The 20,689-nt window shown below is 28.9% G+C and overlaps 1 protein-coding gene across 1 annotated transcript in view; it reads left to right on the top strand.

Annotated features, from left to right (window-relative positions):
* The window catches only part of LOC105845741 (uncharacterized), a 69,854-nt gene extending 52,414 nt beyond the window's left edge, over positions 1–17,440 (top strand). Inside the window, exons 4-5 of the mRNA XM_065810502.1 lie at positions 5,268–5,390; positions 14,397–17,440. Coding sequence (XP_065666574.1) covers positions 5,268–5,390; positions 14,397–16,963 — 2,690 coding nt within the window. The 3' untranslated portion in view covers positions 16,964–17,440. The remainder of the gene's footprint in view (positions 1–5,267; positions 5,391–14,396) is intronic.
* The last annotated feature ends 3,249 nt before the right edge of the window (positions 17,441–20,689 follow it).

Genomic DNA, 20,689 nt, shown 5'->3' with positions numbered 1-20,689 from the left:
ACGAGCTTAAACAGGTTGTTGATTGGTTTAAAATAAACAAGTTAAATGTCTATTAATTGTTAAAATTAAATGAAACCTTTTTCATTCAAGCTCAAAAAAAAGAAGATAACTGACTCTGATGCTTGAACTTTCAATTGGCAATATTATCATTATAAGAGAGAAAGTTATAAAAACTTATGTCTATACCGATGTAAATCTCGGAAAAATCACAAATATACAATTCATTAATTGAATGCCGCATCAACCTAGTAAATACCCAATGGGGTAGCACCAATAAAACAAAATTTAAATACTTTCATATTTATCATCAGAAATACGCAGCTCACAAATAAAATCTTACTCTGGAATACAATTACACCTAATAATTTTTTTTTATTAATTTGATTTTAGTTACATCAAGATCAGATTAAAGTATATTTGAACAGTGATACATGTTCTAAAGGACACGCAGGTCCATAAAATATGAAGGACTCTGACAACGTGCTATACGATCATATAATATAGTACATGTATTAACATGTACTAGATATTTTACAATATATATATATATATATATATATATATATATATATATATATATATATATATATATATAAATACACACAGTTTTTTTTTAATAACAGATATATTTTGATTTGTATCCTGTCACGTGTTAACATTGTACTTTTATCTATTGATATTTAACAAAAAGCAACAGAAAGTATTATATAGTAATTGGCTCTAAAAGTATTAGGATATAATCTATATTAGATAAATACCTTATAGTAAATTAAAGTAAAATTTAGGTTACTCGGACCTTCAAGGCACCAAGGAAAACAATTCGACAAAACGAATGTTCGACTTGAAATGCAAATTTAAAAAATTTGTTCTTACTTTCAAGGGGCTATATAGGGGCCCATTTACAAAGCCTTTAAACAATGGCAAAAAAATTTTTTATATGAAATTCATGCATAAATAAAATAGAAAAAAAATCGATAACAGTGGAAGTTACACTGTTGGTCTTAGTTTATCTTTTTCCTGCCCCTTTTTATGTTTTTTGCTTGCAGCAAGCTTTATGTATTAAGATCTTTTTTCTCTTCACTAAATAAAACTTTGATATTTATAATCTTTAACAAAAAATTTATGTTGAATAAAACTCTCTCAAAAAATATTCATCACAAAATCCGTTTAAACAGTCTACAATAGTCAAATGTAGTATGTTTAGGTTGAAAAATTGATTACTGCAAAAAAAAATTAATGCATGGTATTAAGGACTAATAAATAAAGTGATCAACTGATAAACTAATGAGAAAATCAATTTTTTAAGGAATTGGGGCAATTTTATCCACCTCCCTATTAAAATTGAGGCCAGCATCAAAGTTTTTGATATATGTAAATAATATGATCATATTTGCACTGTTAGATGACTAGATGTGGATAACGTGTGGATTCCTACGGGTATAAATGTTGGTCAAGGGTCTTTGATAATTGAACCGAATGTTTTTAGAATGAAAACAGATATTGACTGTCAATAGTCCAAAAATACTGGTGTTAACAAAGTTCTTGCATTGAATTTTGTTAAAAATGTTACAGAAAATCATGCAAAACTTTAGATTCTTAAAGAGAAAATAATGCTCAACAATTTAAAGCTCTACTTAGCAGCAGATCTTTTGCTGCTACACATAATTGCAGACAATTATTACATAATGTAAACTTTAACATCAACTTTTATTAGTTAACAAGTACTTTCGATTAATTCTTATGAAGTTTATATAGATACCATTGTAAAGTATACTAAGAATTTGAAGGCAAGTTTGAATTAAAAAATTTATTGAAAAAGAATTATAAAAATCTGAAGTTGAATTAAACATGAAAGCAATTCTTTTATAAACATTTTATGTAATAGACTATCTATTTTGTTTTTAGCTTGATTTTATACTTTTAGTTTATGAAACTGAAATTTATGTAAAGATTAATTTTAACCACAATCTTTTAATGGGATGGAAGGTCATAATAATAAACACCATCTTGTTGTTTTCTTAAACAAAATTATGATGGAATTGTTTGCTGATCAATGTTTCAAATCTGTTTATCAAAACAAGTTTAAAACTCTGAGAAGACTTTAGACAACTTTTTGAGGTTTAGTTTATATGTTAATATGTAAACGCCAAAATTTAAGAAATACTATAATATTACAACATTCCCTTATTGTATTATAAAAAATTTAAGGGAGTGGACAAATTTTCCGTAATTTAATTAACATTTGAGTTGTGTCTGACAAAAGTTATTAAAAACTATTAAAGCTGCAAACCGATTTTATGAAATATTCCTTTTCTACAATTAAATCACAATTTGCTTTTTTTTTGTTTTATTTATTTAAATTTTCATGCTATTTTTCTCTGTAAAATGTTTTATCCGAAGATATTATTGGCTTAGCATAGGAACAGCCACAAATAGTCATTAAGACTAATCCAAAGTAGCGTCCGTAATTGATCGACATTTTTGCGTATAGAAGTACTGTCAGTACAGAAGAGTCTGATGCTGCACATCTACATTGATAATTTTTAAACAAAAGTAGCAAGCATTGTTTTTTTATTTTTCAAAACTTGAAAAATTCTTTCTTATAGTTGTAATTATTTAAAATTATTGACCACTAAAATATTCTAAACTAAACTTCATTTACTTTTATTAAAATAGTTTATTTATTTTTGTAAAATCAATTTATATACTTTTATTAAAACACTTTATTTATTTTTAGTAGTTTTTTAATGATGCCGCGAAATTACAGACGTAAACAAAACCTAAAAATGTTGTATGGAACAAGTTCCCAAGCAGATTTCAAAAAACCAACTGAAGAAAATAGTAAAGACACAAGTATTCTTAAAGCTGCAGTTAAGCATAAAGTTAAAAAATCGACCCTGCAAGATCACATTAAAAATTTCAAATCAAAGAAGGTTGATAGGCAAACATTTTAAAGCAAAGCAGATGAAGTACTCATTGTTCAAATAATAGAAGTTGTTACTGATTGGGTTTTTCCTATTAGAAGATTAGATGTTAGAATGGTTCTTTTAATTTCCTCAAAAATCGTAATGATTCAAACAGTTTTAAATTAAAGATACCTGGAGATGACAGGTTAAAATCTTTCATCAAACAAAACCATATTTCTGGAAGATATTCTTTTAGTTTTAAGCATAATTTTAAGTGAGGAGTTGAAACTATAACTAATTTTTTTGATAAGTTTGAAAAAACTATTGAATAGACAGTATTCCATCTTTAAACGTATTTAATTTCGATAAGACAAATCTTTCAGATGATCCTGATGATGAAAAAAAGTTTTTTTTAGTTCGAAAAGGAAGATGGCGTGTGGAAAATGTTCAAGAATTTAGTAAAACTTCAATATCTGTTATGAGTATTGGTTCTGCTTCCGGTATAATTTATCGAGCATTTAACGTTTATAAAGGTCGGGTGACAGGAGGACTGCATGAAACAGCCTACAGTTGCACAAAATCAGGTTGGTTTGTTATGCAAACGTTTAAAAAGTGATTTAAATTGTGCTTTTTGCCAAACGTTCAACATTTGAGTGGATCTAAACTTCTTTTAGGAGAACTTGACTTTGCTTCTCATTTAATACGGACGTTATTAAATTAGCAAAAGACCACAATATTTTCTTTGTTGTATTGCCACCTAATGCCACACATTTAATGCACCCATTAGATGCATCTGTCTACGGTCCAATGAAGCGATGTTGGAAACATGTACAAAGCGAATGGAGGAAACAAAGTAGGAAATCTGGATGTTTTCCCGAAGAGCATTTTCTAGCTCCATTAAAAAGTTTAACTATTAAGTTAAAAGACACAATATAACGTTTATATAAATTAAGGAATAAACAATAAAAAATTTATAAAAAATTCATGAGTACCACGCAGCTGGTGCATCAACAGAATTCATTTGAAACAATTCTGCTTCAACTTTTTTAATGTCTCATAATGATGCACACGAAACAAAAATACTCAGAAGCAATAAGTTGAGTATTGCATCAGGGCAGTTTTAAATGTCATTGAAGATATTAAAACTAATCTTTGTTTTATTTGTGAAAAAGAAGACGATGACAAAACCATTTAACTATAAATTTTAAATAAAAATTCAACTAACTTTTAAGGTTTATAATATTATAAGGTTTATAATGTTATAAGGTTTATAATATTAAAAGGTTTATATGTTAATTATGATAATGCTATTAAAATTATGACATATTTTATTTTACATATATAGACCAACTTTACCCCGCCTGATTATATTCCAAACTTTAAACAAACCAATGTCTTAAAGCTACATTAGGGTGGCCCTAAAAACAATTTTTTTGAAAAAAATCTGCTCCCACCCTTTAAATGTGTTCTATATAATACAAAAACACTAGGTTTAAAATTTTGTTGAATAAAAAATATTTTTAGAGGTCCCCCAAAACCCTTTAAAATTTAACAGGTCCCTAATATTTAAAGAAAAAAAGTTTCTCGAAAATAGGTCAACCTGGTACTCAAATGAAGCGAAATTATATAAAAATTTCAAAAATAACATTCATTTTAAAATAATAAAGTTATTTTAGGTTTTACTACGTAAAAATCTTGTTTTTAGCAAAAAATGAAATAAGTGAATTTTTCATGATAATTGTGATAAATAAGTTTAAACTTCAAATTTATTTTTCAAAATGAATAATATTTTTGAAATTTTTATATAATTGCGCTTCATTTGAGTACCAGGTTGACCTATTTTTGAGAAACTTTTTTTTTGAAAATATTAGGGACCCGTTAAATATTAAAGGGTCTTGGGGGACCTCTATAAATATGTTTTTTCAAAAAAAATTTAAACCTAGTGTTTTCGTATTATATAGAACACATTTAAGGGGTGGGAGCAGATTTTTTTAAAAAAAGTTGTTTTAAGGACCACCCTAAGCTACATTAAGCTTTAATAAAATGAGTTTTATGATGTAGTTAGCATTTCAACTAAAAAAAGTACCATTTCTGACAACATAGCTGGGTTTTAACTTAAATTTGAATAGTTTAAACTTAAGATATCTAAAAATTTAAACTTCTGTCCATAAAACTATTATTCATATAACTAATAATTATATAATTAGACCCAGATTACTCCTTAGACCAACATTGCTCCACCTTAACCATTTGATAATTTTATGTATAATACTAATGTTTAAAAGTATGCAATAATTTCATAATGTTTATATGTCTATGCGATAAAGATATAATGTCTATAAATGTATACGATAATTTTAGGTGATGGAATAAAATGTGTGGACATTAATGAATGCAGAAAAGGAATGGCCAAATGTGATATAAATGCAGAATGCTCAAATACTGATGGATCATACGTTTGTACCTGTTATGGCGGCTATTCAGGTAACATTGCTTATTTTCAAATCGGTAGTTTGAGATAACAGATAGTTCTGGACATGGACCCAAAGTTTTTGTGTTCAGATCTAGTTTGTGTGATAAATTAGTTATCAGTAATATTGGCAAGGGACGAAGGGAAATTATTTAATAAGGGAATTATTTAATAATATTTGTTAAACTAGAACTATTTCATAAATGATTTAAAAATCTCAAAAGTTTCCCATACTGCTTTTGCTGGCTCTGTAAGTCTGCTTTTATCGATTCCGTAAATCAAAAAGTTTTATAGCTCAATAGATTGGTTGTTTAAGAAACATTTGATGTTTCTGTAATTCTGTTATTATATAATTTTATAAATCATTGTATCAGGTATCATCAGGTATCATCAAAGTTTATCAAATTAAATCGAAAATTCTTTATTACTGTTATTATTACAGAGTTTAAAGTAGAGGGAAATGCTGTTCCTCCTAAGCAGACAAATCACGAAATCATTTAGCGTTGTTTTTGTTTTGTTTTTTCATCCATAGATTATGCAAAACTTTATTTCATAAATAAAAGTAGAAGATCATTTTCATTTTTACGTCGGAATTTTTATTTAAGTTAAACAACTGTTTCAATTTTATCGTTTAACATAAGACTTTGCAAGGGAAAACCTGTGATCTTTATAAGATTCTGCGAGGGAAAACCTGTGGTCTTTTATTCAATGACATTAATTAAACTCTTAAAAAATGACGTGACTAAAGGTTTTTTACAAATATTATTTTGTGTAATAATTGTTTTTTTATTATGCTCCAGCCTTCGGAATTTGGTCAGTATTCGGCAATGCCGACCTAACTACCGATCTAAAAGTATTTTAGGTACAAGGTCAGCAAAAAATTGCTGAGCTTGTTTTTATGTTTTATGTTTTATACTTTTTGAACATTTTTTTGCCAACCTCTAATAGTTTAAAGTGGGCAAAAAATTGCCAACCTCTTTTTACTGATTCCGAGGGCTGATATTCAGTCAATTCTACAGAAATTGCAACTCAGATTCAAAACTGATTTTCAAATTCCTATTTATCCGACAACTTACTTTTGCAGTGATAATATCTCCGTTTTGATTGGGTCAAACAATTCTTCAAACAATTAAAGCAGAAATTTCCTCGACAGTTACTTTAACCCCTGATGCAGTTAAAGCATGCGTTGCATGCGTTAACTGCGTCAAGGGTTAAAGCAGGGGGAAACGCAGGGGAACTCTGTTCCTCTTTAGCCAAAAAATCACAAAATTATTACGTTTATCTCAATTCTTTTATTGCAACCGTTCCACCATTGCATTTTTGAGTTTGTTTTTGAGTTGTTGTTTTTTTTAATACGATTGTCCATAAACTAGGCAATTTATTTCATTAATAAAAGTAAAAGATCATTTTTACTTTTACGCGGTGATTTCTATTAAAGTTAAATAGCTATTTTAATTTTTGGTTCATCATAAATTTCTCCAAACCTTTGCAATAATATTAATTATTTCTTTTTTTTTTTTGAACGATAATTGTTAACCAAAGTAAACTTAGCAAACTCATATTTTAGATTGTTTAGTGTCTCAGACGTACTTAATAGTTATGCTGAAAGGCACATAAAAGGATTGACAAGATATATTATTCACAAATGCAAATAAAAAGTGTTTCTTGGAGTAATATGCCGCCCACAACCCTTGTCGCCTCCTACTCATTTCTATGCCCTCCCCCCCTCCCTAAAAAACTAAACATTAATCTGCCACTGGTATAGGTGTACAAATTATAATGTCAGTAAAACTTACACAATCATTGATGTTCATTAGCATTGACGGTCTTCCACTAAAAGAATTCCAGCCGAAGAAGTATGTAACAGAATGGGAATGTAGGTAGACAAACAGCTGATTGCGAGGAATGACTATGTAGAAAGGAAATAAAAATTAACTGGAATAAAATCGTTTTAGAAATTGTTATAGTGATTCAGAATGCTCATAACACTTTGATAATATATTCAACGCTTATTTGATATTGAACATATTTATTTCTTGTTTATGTCATTAGGTTTCTGTTTGAACCCCAGAAATTTGTATTCATTTAAAAAAATTTTCCGCAGTATAAGCATTTAATTTAGGCATATAAGCAAATAAGTATGGGTAGAAATTGTAATTTTGATCATCACCCGAGACCTCAAAATATAGCAAAAATGTACCCAACAAAAATACACCTATAGAAAAAACTTGAACGATCTAATTTAGAAGCTGGAGAGGCTGAAGTGTGAGTTCAAAAGGATGCGCATTGAGCACTTGGAACTATTTAAAACCGTTTCACTTAATTTGCTTTTCTACTTTAACCCCTAAATAGTAATTTTAGTCATCACTCTAGACCTCGAAATACAGAAAAAATGCACCTATAGTAAAATTTGAATGACTGAAAGCGGAGAAAAATGGAGGTTAAGGGAAGCTCCCATTTTTCTCCGCTTTTCCTTAGGGAGCGGAGGGGCTATTTTGCATATCGAAGATATGCAAAATAGCCCCTACATCAACACACACTTTAAACTTTTAAACATCGTTCCACTTGATTTCCTATTCTACTTCAAGCTCTGATTATTATACAAGTTTTACAATACTGCAATTTAGTCATACAATTAAGTTAACTAATTTATGATTATAATTGCAATTCAAAATAAAGAAAAAAAAAACATTTTGGGAATCATTTTAAAAAGGTGCAGTTTTACATTTTGTTGCCTGAGAGTTATAAGATTTGATCTATTTTTTTTATTTTTTTATATTTTTTATTTTTTTTATATTTTTTATTTTTTTTATATTTTTTATTTTTTATTTTTTTTATATTTTTTATATTTTTTATATTTTTTATATTATAAGAATGTAACTACAAAAGTTAAAATTAAAAAAAATTATGAAAAACAATTTTGAAAGTTCTATAAATAGTATGAAAGGTATAAATCTAAAAAATAAATAAGTAATAACGCAAATATTTTTATTATATATATGCAAAACAGCAGTAAAGCATTTTAAAATTAAAAATCGAAAACTTAATTCTTTAAATTCTTACACCTTTGAAAATATCAGATGGAACCCTAATACCGTAGCCTAATAGTTGAAAACGTATACTAAAAGTTGAAAACATATACCAAAACAAACATTAAGAACTATTATTGCAACAATATAAACTTACTTTATATTAAAAAAATAGCTTAGTGTTTTTAGCCTTAAATAAATTAATCACATAAAGCGGACATATTATCTTTGCTCATCATTTTAATAATACCCTTTAAACGCTTTCTGGTGTTACAAACAATGTTGCAACATTGAAAGCAATGCTCCAACTGGTTTTTGCGGCAACAATCTTTTTTTGATTAATTAATGACTTTTAATTTTTGATCTGATACTCATCTTCACAAAACTGTTTATCAAAAAAACTTTAAACTAATTAAATAACAAACACCAAAACAATGTTGTATTTCATATTATTTGGTGATTTTTGCAACTAACTGAGGTCTTTTATTTTATGGTTTAATGTTTGTTTGATTTATCTAAAAATTAAAATTTATTAGTAATTAAGTCCCATTTATTTTTTCGTTTATTTGTTATTCATTTTTTTCATTGTAAAAAAATTTTATACTTCTTTTATTTTATTGCATATTTTTATTTTTTAACTAGTAGTTTGCTTTATTAACTCTGATATCCCGATCTGATATCATACTCATGTATGTTCTAGTTTTGATTCAGTACGTCACGTTTCCAATGTATTTATAAAGCCTGAGTTGAATGGGATAATTTTTTTGGTGAAAAAATAACTTGCTACTGCGAAAACGCAAATGGACATATAACTATTTATAATACTGTTTAAACCTTACGCTTTAGTATAATAAAACGTTTGTTTTTTTTCAAAGTATTATTTTTATATATAAGTATATACAATATTTTAAAATTAACTAATATTTATGGTATTAGTTAACTAATATTTGTATACAAAAATTAATAAAAAAAACTCTCGAATAATTTGCAAATAAGTTGTTCCATGTCCTGCTGCCTTGTGGGGATCGTTTTTTAAGCAAAGACTAGAAGTAGTGTACTTTTTTTCATCAATACTAACTAATATCTTTAAAAGCTATATCTTGTTATACGATATGTTTATAAATAAATTGATTTTAATAAAAAAGGCAGCGTATAACTATTTTTTTAAATATATTTATATATAATAATATATTTTTACGATATTTCGTTGACCTAATGTGGTCAGCGTCATCAGGTAATAAAAAAAACGTTACAAAACAGCCAAAAACCAACCGTTTAAAAGAAGACATTAAAAAGCGTAAAATATAAATAAAGATAATCCAAATAATTCTCTTCGGAATTTAGGGCCAATAATAGGTAGTTTAACAAACTGCTTATTTAATTGTTTAGATGTAGTATTTTTTAACAAATAAAAAATAGTAAAGTTATTGATTACTCAACATCCACATTCACCACTAAATTTCAAAAACTGTTATGTAAATTAAGAAAACAGGGTAAGTTAGACAATGCCACTTACTTTAAAATGTATCCATCAAATTGCATTCCACCTAGAATCTATGGAATGGTTAAAGCTCACAAACCAGAAAAAAACTACTCAATGCGTCCTGTTGTTTCTACTATTGTTACACACCACCTTATGGAACATCAGAGTATCTAGTTAAAATCATACAACAAATATTAAATAAAAATACAACTCGACTAATTAATTCAAGTATTTTTGTCAACGGTGCTAAAGAATGGAATATTGACCCTTATGAAATTCAATTTTCATTTGATGTAGTAAATTTATATCCATCTGTACCGATCGATGAAGCAATACCGGTTATTACTAGCATATTGAACAATGATTTAGAGGATTTAAAAACTAGGACTAAGTTAACTCTTTTAGATATACACCAGTTAATTGGACTTTCACTAAGCAAGTGTTACTTTTTATACGAAGTTAAAATCCGAGTTTTACCAAATTCAGGTCCAATTGCTTTATCGTTGATGGTAGTCATGGTTGAAGCATTTTTGCAAAATATAGAAAAAAGAGACGATACCCATGCTCGCTTCGATTTGGAAGAAAAACAAGAACTGTTCCTTAAAACTTTAAATGAAAAAAACCCCTCCATAAAATATACTGTTGAACTTGAAAACGGAAGAAAACAACTTAACTTTTTAGATATATCTATTATAAATACAATGAACAGATTTTATGAGTTTCAAATACACCGTAAGAATGCGATAAGCAATGTTCAAATAAAATCAAACTCTAACATTAACCCAAACATAATTACTGGCGTCTTTAAAGGGTTTCTTTGTAGTGCAAAACAAATCTGCTCCCAAAAACAACTCTCACAAGAAGTTGATTTCCTCATAAATACATTTTTAGAAAATGGCTATAACAAAAGTAATCTTATTAAAATAACCAAAAACTATTTAGACCGCGTTTCAAAAAATACTACATCTAAACAATTAAATAAGCAGTTTGTTAAACTACCTATTATTGGCCCTAAATTCCGAAGAGAATTTAAAAAACAAAACATCAGAGTTACGTTTACTTCACCTCCCAATTTAAATAACATACTATGCAACAACAAAACAAAACTGCCACCGAACTCGAATCCCGTGTTTACGAGCTTAAATGCTCATGCGGAAGTATATATATTGGTGAGACCAAAAAGAAAATCATTTCAAGAAGTGCGGAACACCAACGAGCCTATAAAAATAAAAAATGGTTGAGTTCAGGAGCCACGGAACATTCTAGAACATGCCGTGGTACTTTTGATTGGCTGAATCCTAAGACCTTAGCAGTCATTCCAGAATGCAGGATAAGAAAAGTTAGAGAATCCCTGGAAATAAATATAGCAAGAATTCGACACGAGATAGGTATTGGGCAAACTGTTCTAAATAGAGAAGACGGGGATAATGTGAAAACAAAAACTTGGGGACCAATTTTGACAAAAATTTAACTGACATCACTATTATATTATTTGATTGGTTTTTATATTTTATGCTTTTTAATGTCTTCTTTTTTAACGGTTGGTTTTATGTTGTTTTGTAACATTTTTTTCATTACCTGATGACGCTGACCACAATAGGTCAACGAAATATCGTAAAATATATTACTATATCTAAATATATTTTAAAAAATAGTTATACGCTGCCTTTTTTATTAAAATAAATTTATATATATATATATATATATATACACATATATATATATATATATATATATATATATATATATATATATATATATATATATATATATATATATATATATATATATACATATATAGATATATATATTCATATATATTTATATATGTATATGTATATATACATATTAATATATATATATATATATATATATATATATATATATATATATATATATATATATATATATATATATATATATATGCGGCAGTGGTGTTGTGGTAGAGCACTTGCCTCATAAGCGAGTAGTTACGAGTTCAATCCCCACCACGTCTATTATTCCCAATCAATGTTTTAAAGTACTGCGCACAGGAATTGACTTCTTTTAACTAGTTCAGGTTAGGTCAGGTCAGGTTTAGGATTTACTCACAGACTTTTGCTTCTGCCTCCGTGATAGCAATTATGCAACTCTTCCCATTAGCTTCTAATGAGGATACAGCTCTAAAACTCAGTTTAATGGTTCTGAGGCCGGCTTGTAGTGAGGTTTCCTTAACTTTGTGGTAGCTCTTAGAGAGACTGATTTCATGAACAACTGTAAAATATCAGAGTATTAATAGTGCCATGTTGAGCATGAATGGTGTCCCTGCTAATGCTTTTGGTGTGCATTGTTGAGGCCACGTAAGGAGCCCCCCTAAGTTGTGACTTTAAAATAATTAGTAGGACTGAGACAACTGCATAGCTTATTATTTAAAACGTCGTGCTCTATCTATGGATGAGTCAAGTTCTTTTTAAACGTAAATCATGCCTAAAGTAACCCAAAATATTAAACATAAAAAAAAATTTTGATCTTCTAACTGTTTCAATATATCTTTCACAAATATTTATGGGCTTCAAATTAACCTACCTTTAGTTGAATCATACCTCGTTCAAAGTTCACCAAACTTGCTTTCTCTTAGTGAAACTAATTTAAATTTGGCTGTTATTCCTCCAGCTCTTATTATTGATGAGTACTATCCTTTGGTTTAAAAGGCTCTAATAGTCACATATTTTGCTTGGAGTATACTTATGCATTAATTCACCTGTTTGTCAAGAAATCAGGTTTGAACCTTTTTACGATTTTTTATGTGTTTCCACTCAACATCTTTTTTACATCGCCTTTTTTTTGTTCTGCTCAAGACTGCAATTTTTTAGATGTAATTTCTGATTACATTGACTACGCTCTTTCTCTTTACCCCTCTGCTAATATTGTTGTTGTCGATGACTTTAATGCTTATCACACTAAATGGCTTGGCTCTAACGATACTGACCCTGCTGGCACTATAGCCCATAACTTCTGCATTGATCAATCTTTTATTCAAATAGTTAACTTTGTGACTCGTTTTCCAGATAACCCTAATCACTTATAATAATATATACATTTATCACTAATAAAAATAAATAATAATAAATTGTAGGGGAGAAGGGGGCACATTAGGACGCTATTTGAAATAGATACCATAGCTTTTGTGATGTTTGAAAAAAAGTTGACAGTTTTGCTGAAGAAGATAGTTTATTATTAATTATTTTAAAAAAAGCTAAGCACAACTAGTTAAAAAAGTTCAAGCTTTTTTTTTCTTAAAAAAGAAGCTGCTGAATGTCACCAAACCCCACAAGAGAGGGAGGGAGATATAAGATATAAAAGGGAGAATAGAGGAAGAGGGGGTAGTTTTAGACGACGTTAAGGTAGTTTAAAGAATATAATAAAAATACAAGATATGTTTCTTACAAACTAAAATGAAAATACTGTTCAATTGTCTATCAATCTTATAAATACAAAAATATTAACTTTAAAAAATAACGAAGTAAAAAAGTGTGAATGTAAAACGAATTGAGATAAACACAAATAAAAGATTTCTTTTAAATCAATTGAAAAAATAAAGTTCATAACATTCAACCAATGTTGAATGTTATGATCTTAATAATAAATGTGGAAATAGAATACTTGGTGGAAAAGTTATCACTTTTTAATTTTTTAATTTTTTATTATTTCTGAGTATTTTTATTTTGTAAGACAAAATGCATTTAGAGAACCCAAATACACCTGCAACTTCTCTTATTTCATTGTTTTATTAAAAGCATTTACTGCAATTTTTAATTTTTCTTCGTTTATATTTTTCACATTTCTTTTTATAGTTGCGCATCATTTTTAAACTTTACCTTATTTATAATTGAATTGGTGAATAATAAAAGGGCGGAAGTGCAATAATGTAATCTTCCGGGAAACTAAAAAAAACTGCACTTTCCCCGGTATTAAATTTTTGTTGATGGTTTAATTTTTTTTTTTTGAGGGTGAAAAATATTATCCTCTTTAAAAAAAATTATTAAACCATTAACAAAAGTTTACTACTGGGGAAAATGCATTTTTTTTTGTTTTCTGAAAGTTTATATAGTTGGACTTCTGCCCTTTTAACATTCACCGATTTAATTTTTAATAATTTATTTTGCCAATAAGATTGTTAAAAGACTCGCAATACGTCCAAATGTACTCTAAACTACCCCTAACCTAAACTGCCTCTTTCTCCCAAATATGTGTGTGTGCGTGTCAGTGACGGATCCAGGGAGGATGAGGGATGTATTCCCTCCCCACTCCCACCCCCACCCAAGTCTGAAAGTCCAAAAGATTTTAAAATTAGAGGACCTTTTTTTTTTTAAGGAGGCGCAAATGTGATACAACAATATTTTAACCCTCCCCCTCCTCCTCCCCCCCCATCCTCAAAAAAATATATATATATCCTAGATCCGTAACTGGTGTGTGTGTATGTGTGTGTGGTTGTATGCTTATAAATCATCGACATTATTTTTTTACAGGTGATGGTTTTCAGTGCGAAAACATTGATGAATGTTTGAACTTTCCTTGCTCTCCGTATGCTAATTGTACTGATTTGAAACCATTCTATGAGTGTAAATGCAATCAAGGTTTTTCCGGTAATGGTATAACTTGTACTGACAAAAATGAATGTGATAAAAAGGATATTTGTCGAGAGGATGAACTGTGTATGAACACTCAAGGATCATATCTTTGCATATGCCCTAAAGTTATGCCTTTTCAAAAACCTTTTAATGAAGATTATTATGATCGGAAGGTTCTCGGTTTTTTGCTTAACAACTTAAAAGATGACACAGATGGAAACTATCAATTTTCTCTCGATTATCATGCGCAAAAAATACGTACTTTATACTACTTTTTAGAAAAAACTTATGAGTTTCATTCTTCCGAAGTAAAAGAATCATTTTTTATGAGCCAGACCGTTGGAAGCTACTTTTCAGTTGAGCTTTATACTTTTCGCTGTACAGATGTTGCAAATGTATCATTCCCTAATTTTTGTCATTCCAGCTACAGCAACTCTTTTTTTTCTTTTTTAACTGATATTGTTAACATCCGGTTATTAAAAAGCGTTACTACACCAGAAGATTCTTACGTCACTCCTACTCCCTACATTCTAACTAAAGATTTCGTAAATAATCTACCTGATACAACTAACGCAAGTTCTGTATCTAATGATACCACAACAACTACAGTTGCTCCGGTTTACAACTGTAATGACACAAACATTGAAGGTTCTCTTGACTCTTTAGAAGGTGATTTTTACAGTCCAATTGATCCCCAAACAAATAAATATCCTCCAAATGCCAAATGCAGATGGATCATTTCTGTTCCAGAACCCTTTAATTTATATGTAAAGTTTGATCATTTTGATCTTGAGGTAAGCAAGTTTTGTATATATGACTATGTAGCTGTCATGGATGAGAATGGTAACAGATTACAAAAGTACTGTGGAAACAATAAAACAAATTACTTGTTACCTGTTAGCTCTGGTAGTAAGATAATAGTTGAATTTTTTAGTGATAGGGAAGACGAGTATACTGGTTTTACAGCAAAATGGGGTCTCTTGTATCCGCGTGTTACTTTAGCATGCATTATTTATAACCAGCTAGCTTCTCTGCCTGACTCAATGGTTGAAAATTGGAAAAACAATCTTAAACTTGATCCGAAAAACGAATTTGTTCCTGTGTCAAAACTTATGGCGTGTAACCAGTACCCAAAATGCAATTTATCTCGACCTGGGTCTATTTCATACACATTTCAACATTTCAGAGACGATAGAACTGAAAAAAAGTGCATTTTTTGGAGTCTTTACTCAACAGCAACAACGTATTCAGAAAATGTATGTAAAAAAGTCAAAACTAACAAAACTCACACTATATGTGAATGTCCAACTTGGGGCATAGTGTCCGTACTTGGGAGTGCAAAAGCTTATCGACAAAAATTCCAATTCGGAATATATAGTATTAGAATTAACTGTTTTTATTCTAGCTTGTTTGTTACTTTAAGTTTGCTTGTTGCTACTGTTTATTTGTTTTTGAAAGATCAATGGGGTGCCACTGCCTTGGAGGCTATTCGTATGAAAGAATTTGACTCCGGTAGAGTTATTAATTTGCACATTATGGTAAATACATTGATGACAGAAATTTTTTTTTTAATAATTACTTTCAATGTGACAGACGAGTCTGTAAGTTGCTACATATTGGTTTTCCTTTTCTATTACTTTTTGCAAGCAGTATTCTTTTGGTTATATATTTACACATTATTTTTGCAAAGTCGTGTGCATGAAATATTTGATTCTGAGAAATACAACTCTTACAAAATTTACCTCTTTGTTGGTTACTTTGTTCCATTACTTGTTACGTTAACAATAAGTGGGTTAAATTTTAAAAGCTACAGCAAAGAACTATGTTGGTCATTATTTGAGGGAACAAACGTATGGGGATTTTCCAGTGTTATAATCACAATTGCAATCATGACACTTCTTATGTTAGTTGATGTGTTTCGGGAATCAAAAACATTACCCAATAGCATAATATTAAAAGAAAAATGCATGAAAACAGGCTTTACAACGTTTTTTATGCTTTTAACAGCAATATTTGGGGTAATAGGAATACAGACCGAGCTATTTAGTTGGCAATATTTGTTTTCTCTGTGTAACCTACTGCAAGGTTTTTCAATTGTTATTTTGTATTGTGTTTTAAGAAGAGAAGATCCGATAATTAAGGCTAATCAAATCGGTCCAATCCCGGAAAAAATAGAAGACAACGATGGAGACGATATTGAAGAAACTGAAGACGGCAAAGTATTTTTAGACATATCTCCGTACGAAAGTGAAGTTGAAGATGTTGAAGATGTTAAAGAAAACGATCTTAGCGAGCAACAAGAACTTCCTTTGCGCAAAAAAATAGTTGTTGTGATTGAATCGAATGAAAAGGAGATTATTTATGACGCCGCATTAGATGAACAAAATAAAAATGATTTGTTAAGTGATGAAGATCAAGAAATAGAATTTAGGATTGAAAATGAAGACGATTATTTTGTGCGATAAAAAGTTGAACAATTAGTTCTAAAAAAGCTCTTAGTTTTATGCTGAAGAATATAATAATAATAATAACAACATTAAATAAACTTAAATAAAAACATTAAATAAACTTCGTCCCAGGACTAAAAGTTCTATAGAATTTCTATAAACTATTGAAACATATGGCCTATAGTTCTATAGAAATTCTATAGAATCTCTATAGAATTTCTATAGAATGCCTATTAATTTCTATGGAAACTGCTATAAAACTTCTTTTTCCATTGAAAAAACAGTAGAAGAAAAAGTTCTGTAGGAATTTCTATAGATATTAACAGACGTTCTATAGAAATTCTATAGAACTCTATAGAATTTCTGAACTATATGTTTCAAAAGCTTATAGAAATTCTATAGAACTTTTTTTCCTGGGGTCATACTCATTGATGTTATATTTATCATTTATTACGATGAATGTAATATTTTCTGAATACAATAAAAATTTGAATATTTTTATGCTTTTTTTTTGTTGTTTAAATATGTTTTTGATCTACCTTAGTTTTTGATCTACCTTAGTTTTTGATCTACCTTAGTTTTTGATCTACCTTAGTTTTTGATCTACCTTAGTTTTTCACCTACTTTTGTTTTTGGATCTTTATTTTAGTTTTAGTTTTTTTTTCTTAAATATTAGATTTATATATTTCAAGATTTAAGTTTATAAATTTGAGTTTTAAGCTATTAAATTTTTTAAATGTGTTATTTTAGATTTATGTTATTTTAGATTTAATGTCAGTGGCTCACCGAGAACTTTAAATGACAGCTTTTTAAATTAAGCGCCGCGCTGGCCCATACGATGTTTTTTTTTTCTTTCTTTTTTTTTTAAATCACAATTTTGATTTTTTAAAAAAAGAAACTTAAATATAACTTTTGGTGTCCATAGTGTCTACAAGTACTAAGTTCTTTATGTATTAGGGGCGCCAAATTTTATATGCTTGACTATTAATTTTGTGCATTTTTGTTCAGCACTTCAAATACTTGCTCAGCACTTCAATGAAAAAAATAATTAGATCAAGGACTAGTAGTTAATTGTTGAAAGAATAATTTTGTGAGTTAATTGTTTATTTAAATCGTATTTTTTGTACGTTAAATATTTTTGTACGTTTTATGTAATTGTGAATTTACATTTAATGGCGCCATAGTTTATTTTTTAAATTATTAATTTGTATGTACTTGCTCTGCACTTTAATGAAAAAATGTTTACAGCAAAAAGCAGTAGTTAGTTAATTATTTGAAAGAATTTGTAAGTCATCGTGGTGACAAAAAAGAAACCTTCGAGTTTTTTTTGAAGAAAACACAAATCAGATATGGAGAGAGAAGACAAAAAACAAGAAAATACATTGATTAAATCGATCCAGACGATAATTGCAGGAAAGATTTGGTGTAAGAGTGCATTTGTTGCTATCAAGTTAGTTAACAAATAATAATTTAGAAGATAATATATTGCCGTTGTGTAAGCCGTTGTGTTCCGTAACCAGTGTGTTCTATTTCTATAATATTTTTTTCTTGATATTGGGTGTCGGGTTTATTTTCAACCATTTTTATAAATCGCAACAAACAGAAAACAAAACAAGTTGCACTTTAGGAGCAGAAGACGTCAGGAAAAAATTCACAGTCTCAAAAATTAAAAGACCTTCCTAATGGAGCAGTTAAATCTTTTTCGGTATAAGAAGACTTTAATTTATAACCAAGTATCAGATAGAGTACGTCAAGTTCATCATTTTCATTTAAAGTTAAGCCTTTTCTTGAAAAAATGAACTGAATACAAATACATTACAAAGTCTTGTTTAAAAACAAAAACTTTAGCTTTAACTCTTCCCTTTGTATTGTGCGATTCCTTGGTAATAAAGTATTAGATTTCCTTGGTAATAAAGTATTAGATTTCCTTGGTAATAAAGTATTAGATTTCCTTGGTCATAAAGTATTAGATTTCCTTGGTAATAAAGTATTAGATTCCTTGGTAATAAAGTATTAGATTCCTTGGTAATAAAGTATTAGATTTCCTTGGTAACAAAGTATTAGATTTCCTTGGTAACAAAGTATTAGATTTCTTCGGTAACAAAGTATTAGATTTCCTTGGTAACAAAGTATTAGATTTCCTTGGTAATAAAGATTTTCGTAGAGCAAGTGTAACAGTTTTCAAAGAAAACGATGGAAAGTTTTTAAAACTTGTTGAATACATTTCAAAATTTGACACTGTTCTTTTGAATATCTTCATCGGGTAACTTTCAAAAAACTCATGTACATTATTAAGCAAAAAAATTCAAAATTAATTTATCGGTCTTTGTTCCTGTAGAGTTTATCTTGAGTGAACTGCAGAAAGAAAGCTTTGTATTATTCTATAATTCTTGACTTAGCTGCGAAAATAAGTTGTAAAGAATAAACGATACTTGTTGTTCGGTTTGTTAATACAGTTAGTACAGTTTGTTAATACAGTTCAAGGAGACGAAGTAAACTTGAGGGAACATTTTCTTGGATTTGTTCAGGTCGTAGATACATCTGGGCAAGGGATGACAAGCTCTTAAAAAAAGAGTAACCTTATAAAATATGCATGGCCAACGTTATTGTAATAGATCAAACATGAAGGAAAAGAATGTAGACGTACAAAAAAGGATCCTTTATCTAAACCTGCGAGCAATTTTTGTTCCTTGTGAAAGCCATTCACTAAACGTTGTTATCAATAATGCAGCATTTTCCTGCTCTGCAGCCGTTAACTTTTTCAGTAATATCTAGGAGGCTTAAAACTTTTTTCTGGATTAACCTATAGATGGAGTATATTAACAAGTCATGTAAACAATTTGAATGTAAAACCTCTTAGTGAAATCCGTTGGGAGAGCACGATAGACGCCCTTCAACCTTTGCAATATCACATTGATAAGGTTTATAACGCTGTCTGTAAATCCACCTTAGATTCCAATATTGATGCTTTTAAAAATGTACCACTATAGGAATGGTCAAGAAAACTACAGATTTTAAATTCGTCTGCTATTTGATCACTTGGTATGATGACTTGATCAAATTTAGTTTTGTAAGCAAAATACTTCAGATGATTTTTGGAGAACATGAAATAGAAATATGGGTTGTATAATGTTATTACAGACGCAATAAAACTGGTTTTCTGAAAAAGTTGTGGTCAGGCCAAGTAAGACAGAAGGAAATTCTCATATGAAGGTAACTGATGAACCTGTGAAGTCGGCAATTGAAAGATGTAAAGTCGGAAAAGGAGTCTTTCAAAGTAATATATTACTTTGAAAGATATTATATTACTATTACTATAGTAATAGTAATATAGATGCTGTAGCGAAACACATATATGGTTACCATGGTTATATATGCGTTATGACAGCCTACACTACTCTTTATTTTATCTATAATAATTTACAATTTGTTAAAAATCAAAATTATATATAAAAAAAGATTAGAGTTAAATAAATTTCAAAAAATTTATAATAAAAATCTATCAAGTCTTGCTTTAAAAGAGTTCAAATACTGCGCATTCACCATATGAATCGGTAATGCATTCCATTCATTTGCAATAAGGTTACTAAAAAATGCTTGTCGATACGAAGAATGTTTGACATTTTCTTTTTCAATTCTTAGATTATGACCTTTTATTGCTGATGCTGGTCCGTTTGCTTGTAATGACGGTGCAAATTGTTGTGGTTTAAATCATGTAATATGATCTATATTGTTCAATAATTT

Source organism: Hydra vulgaris, chromosome 11 (genome assembly GCF_038396675.1).
Source record: "Hydra vulgaris chromosome 11, alternate assembly HydraT2T_AEP".
Taxonomy (NCBI): Eukaryota; Metazoa; Cnidaria; class Hydrozoa; order Anthoathecata; family Hydridae; genus Hydra; species Hydra vulgaris.
The sequence above is the reverse complement of the archived record's forward strand: the minus strand, read 5'-3'. Positions and strand labels throughout refer to the sequence as shown.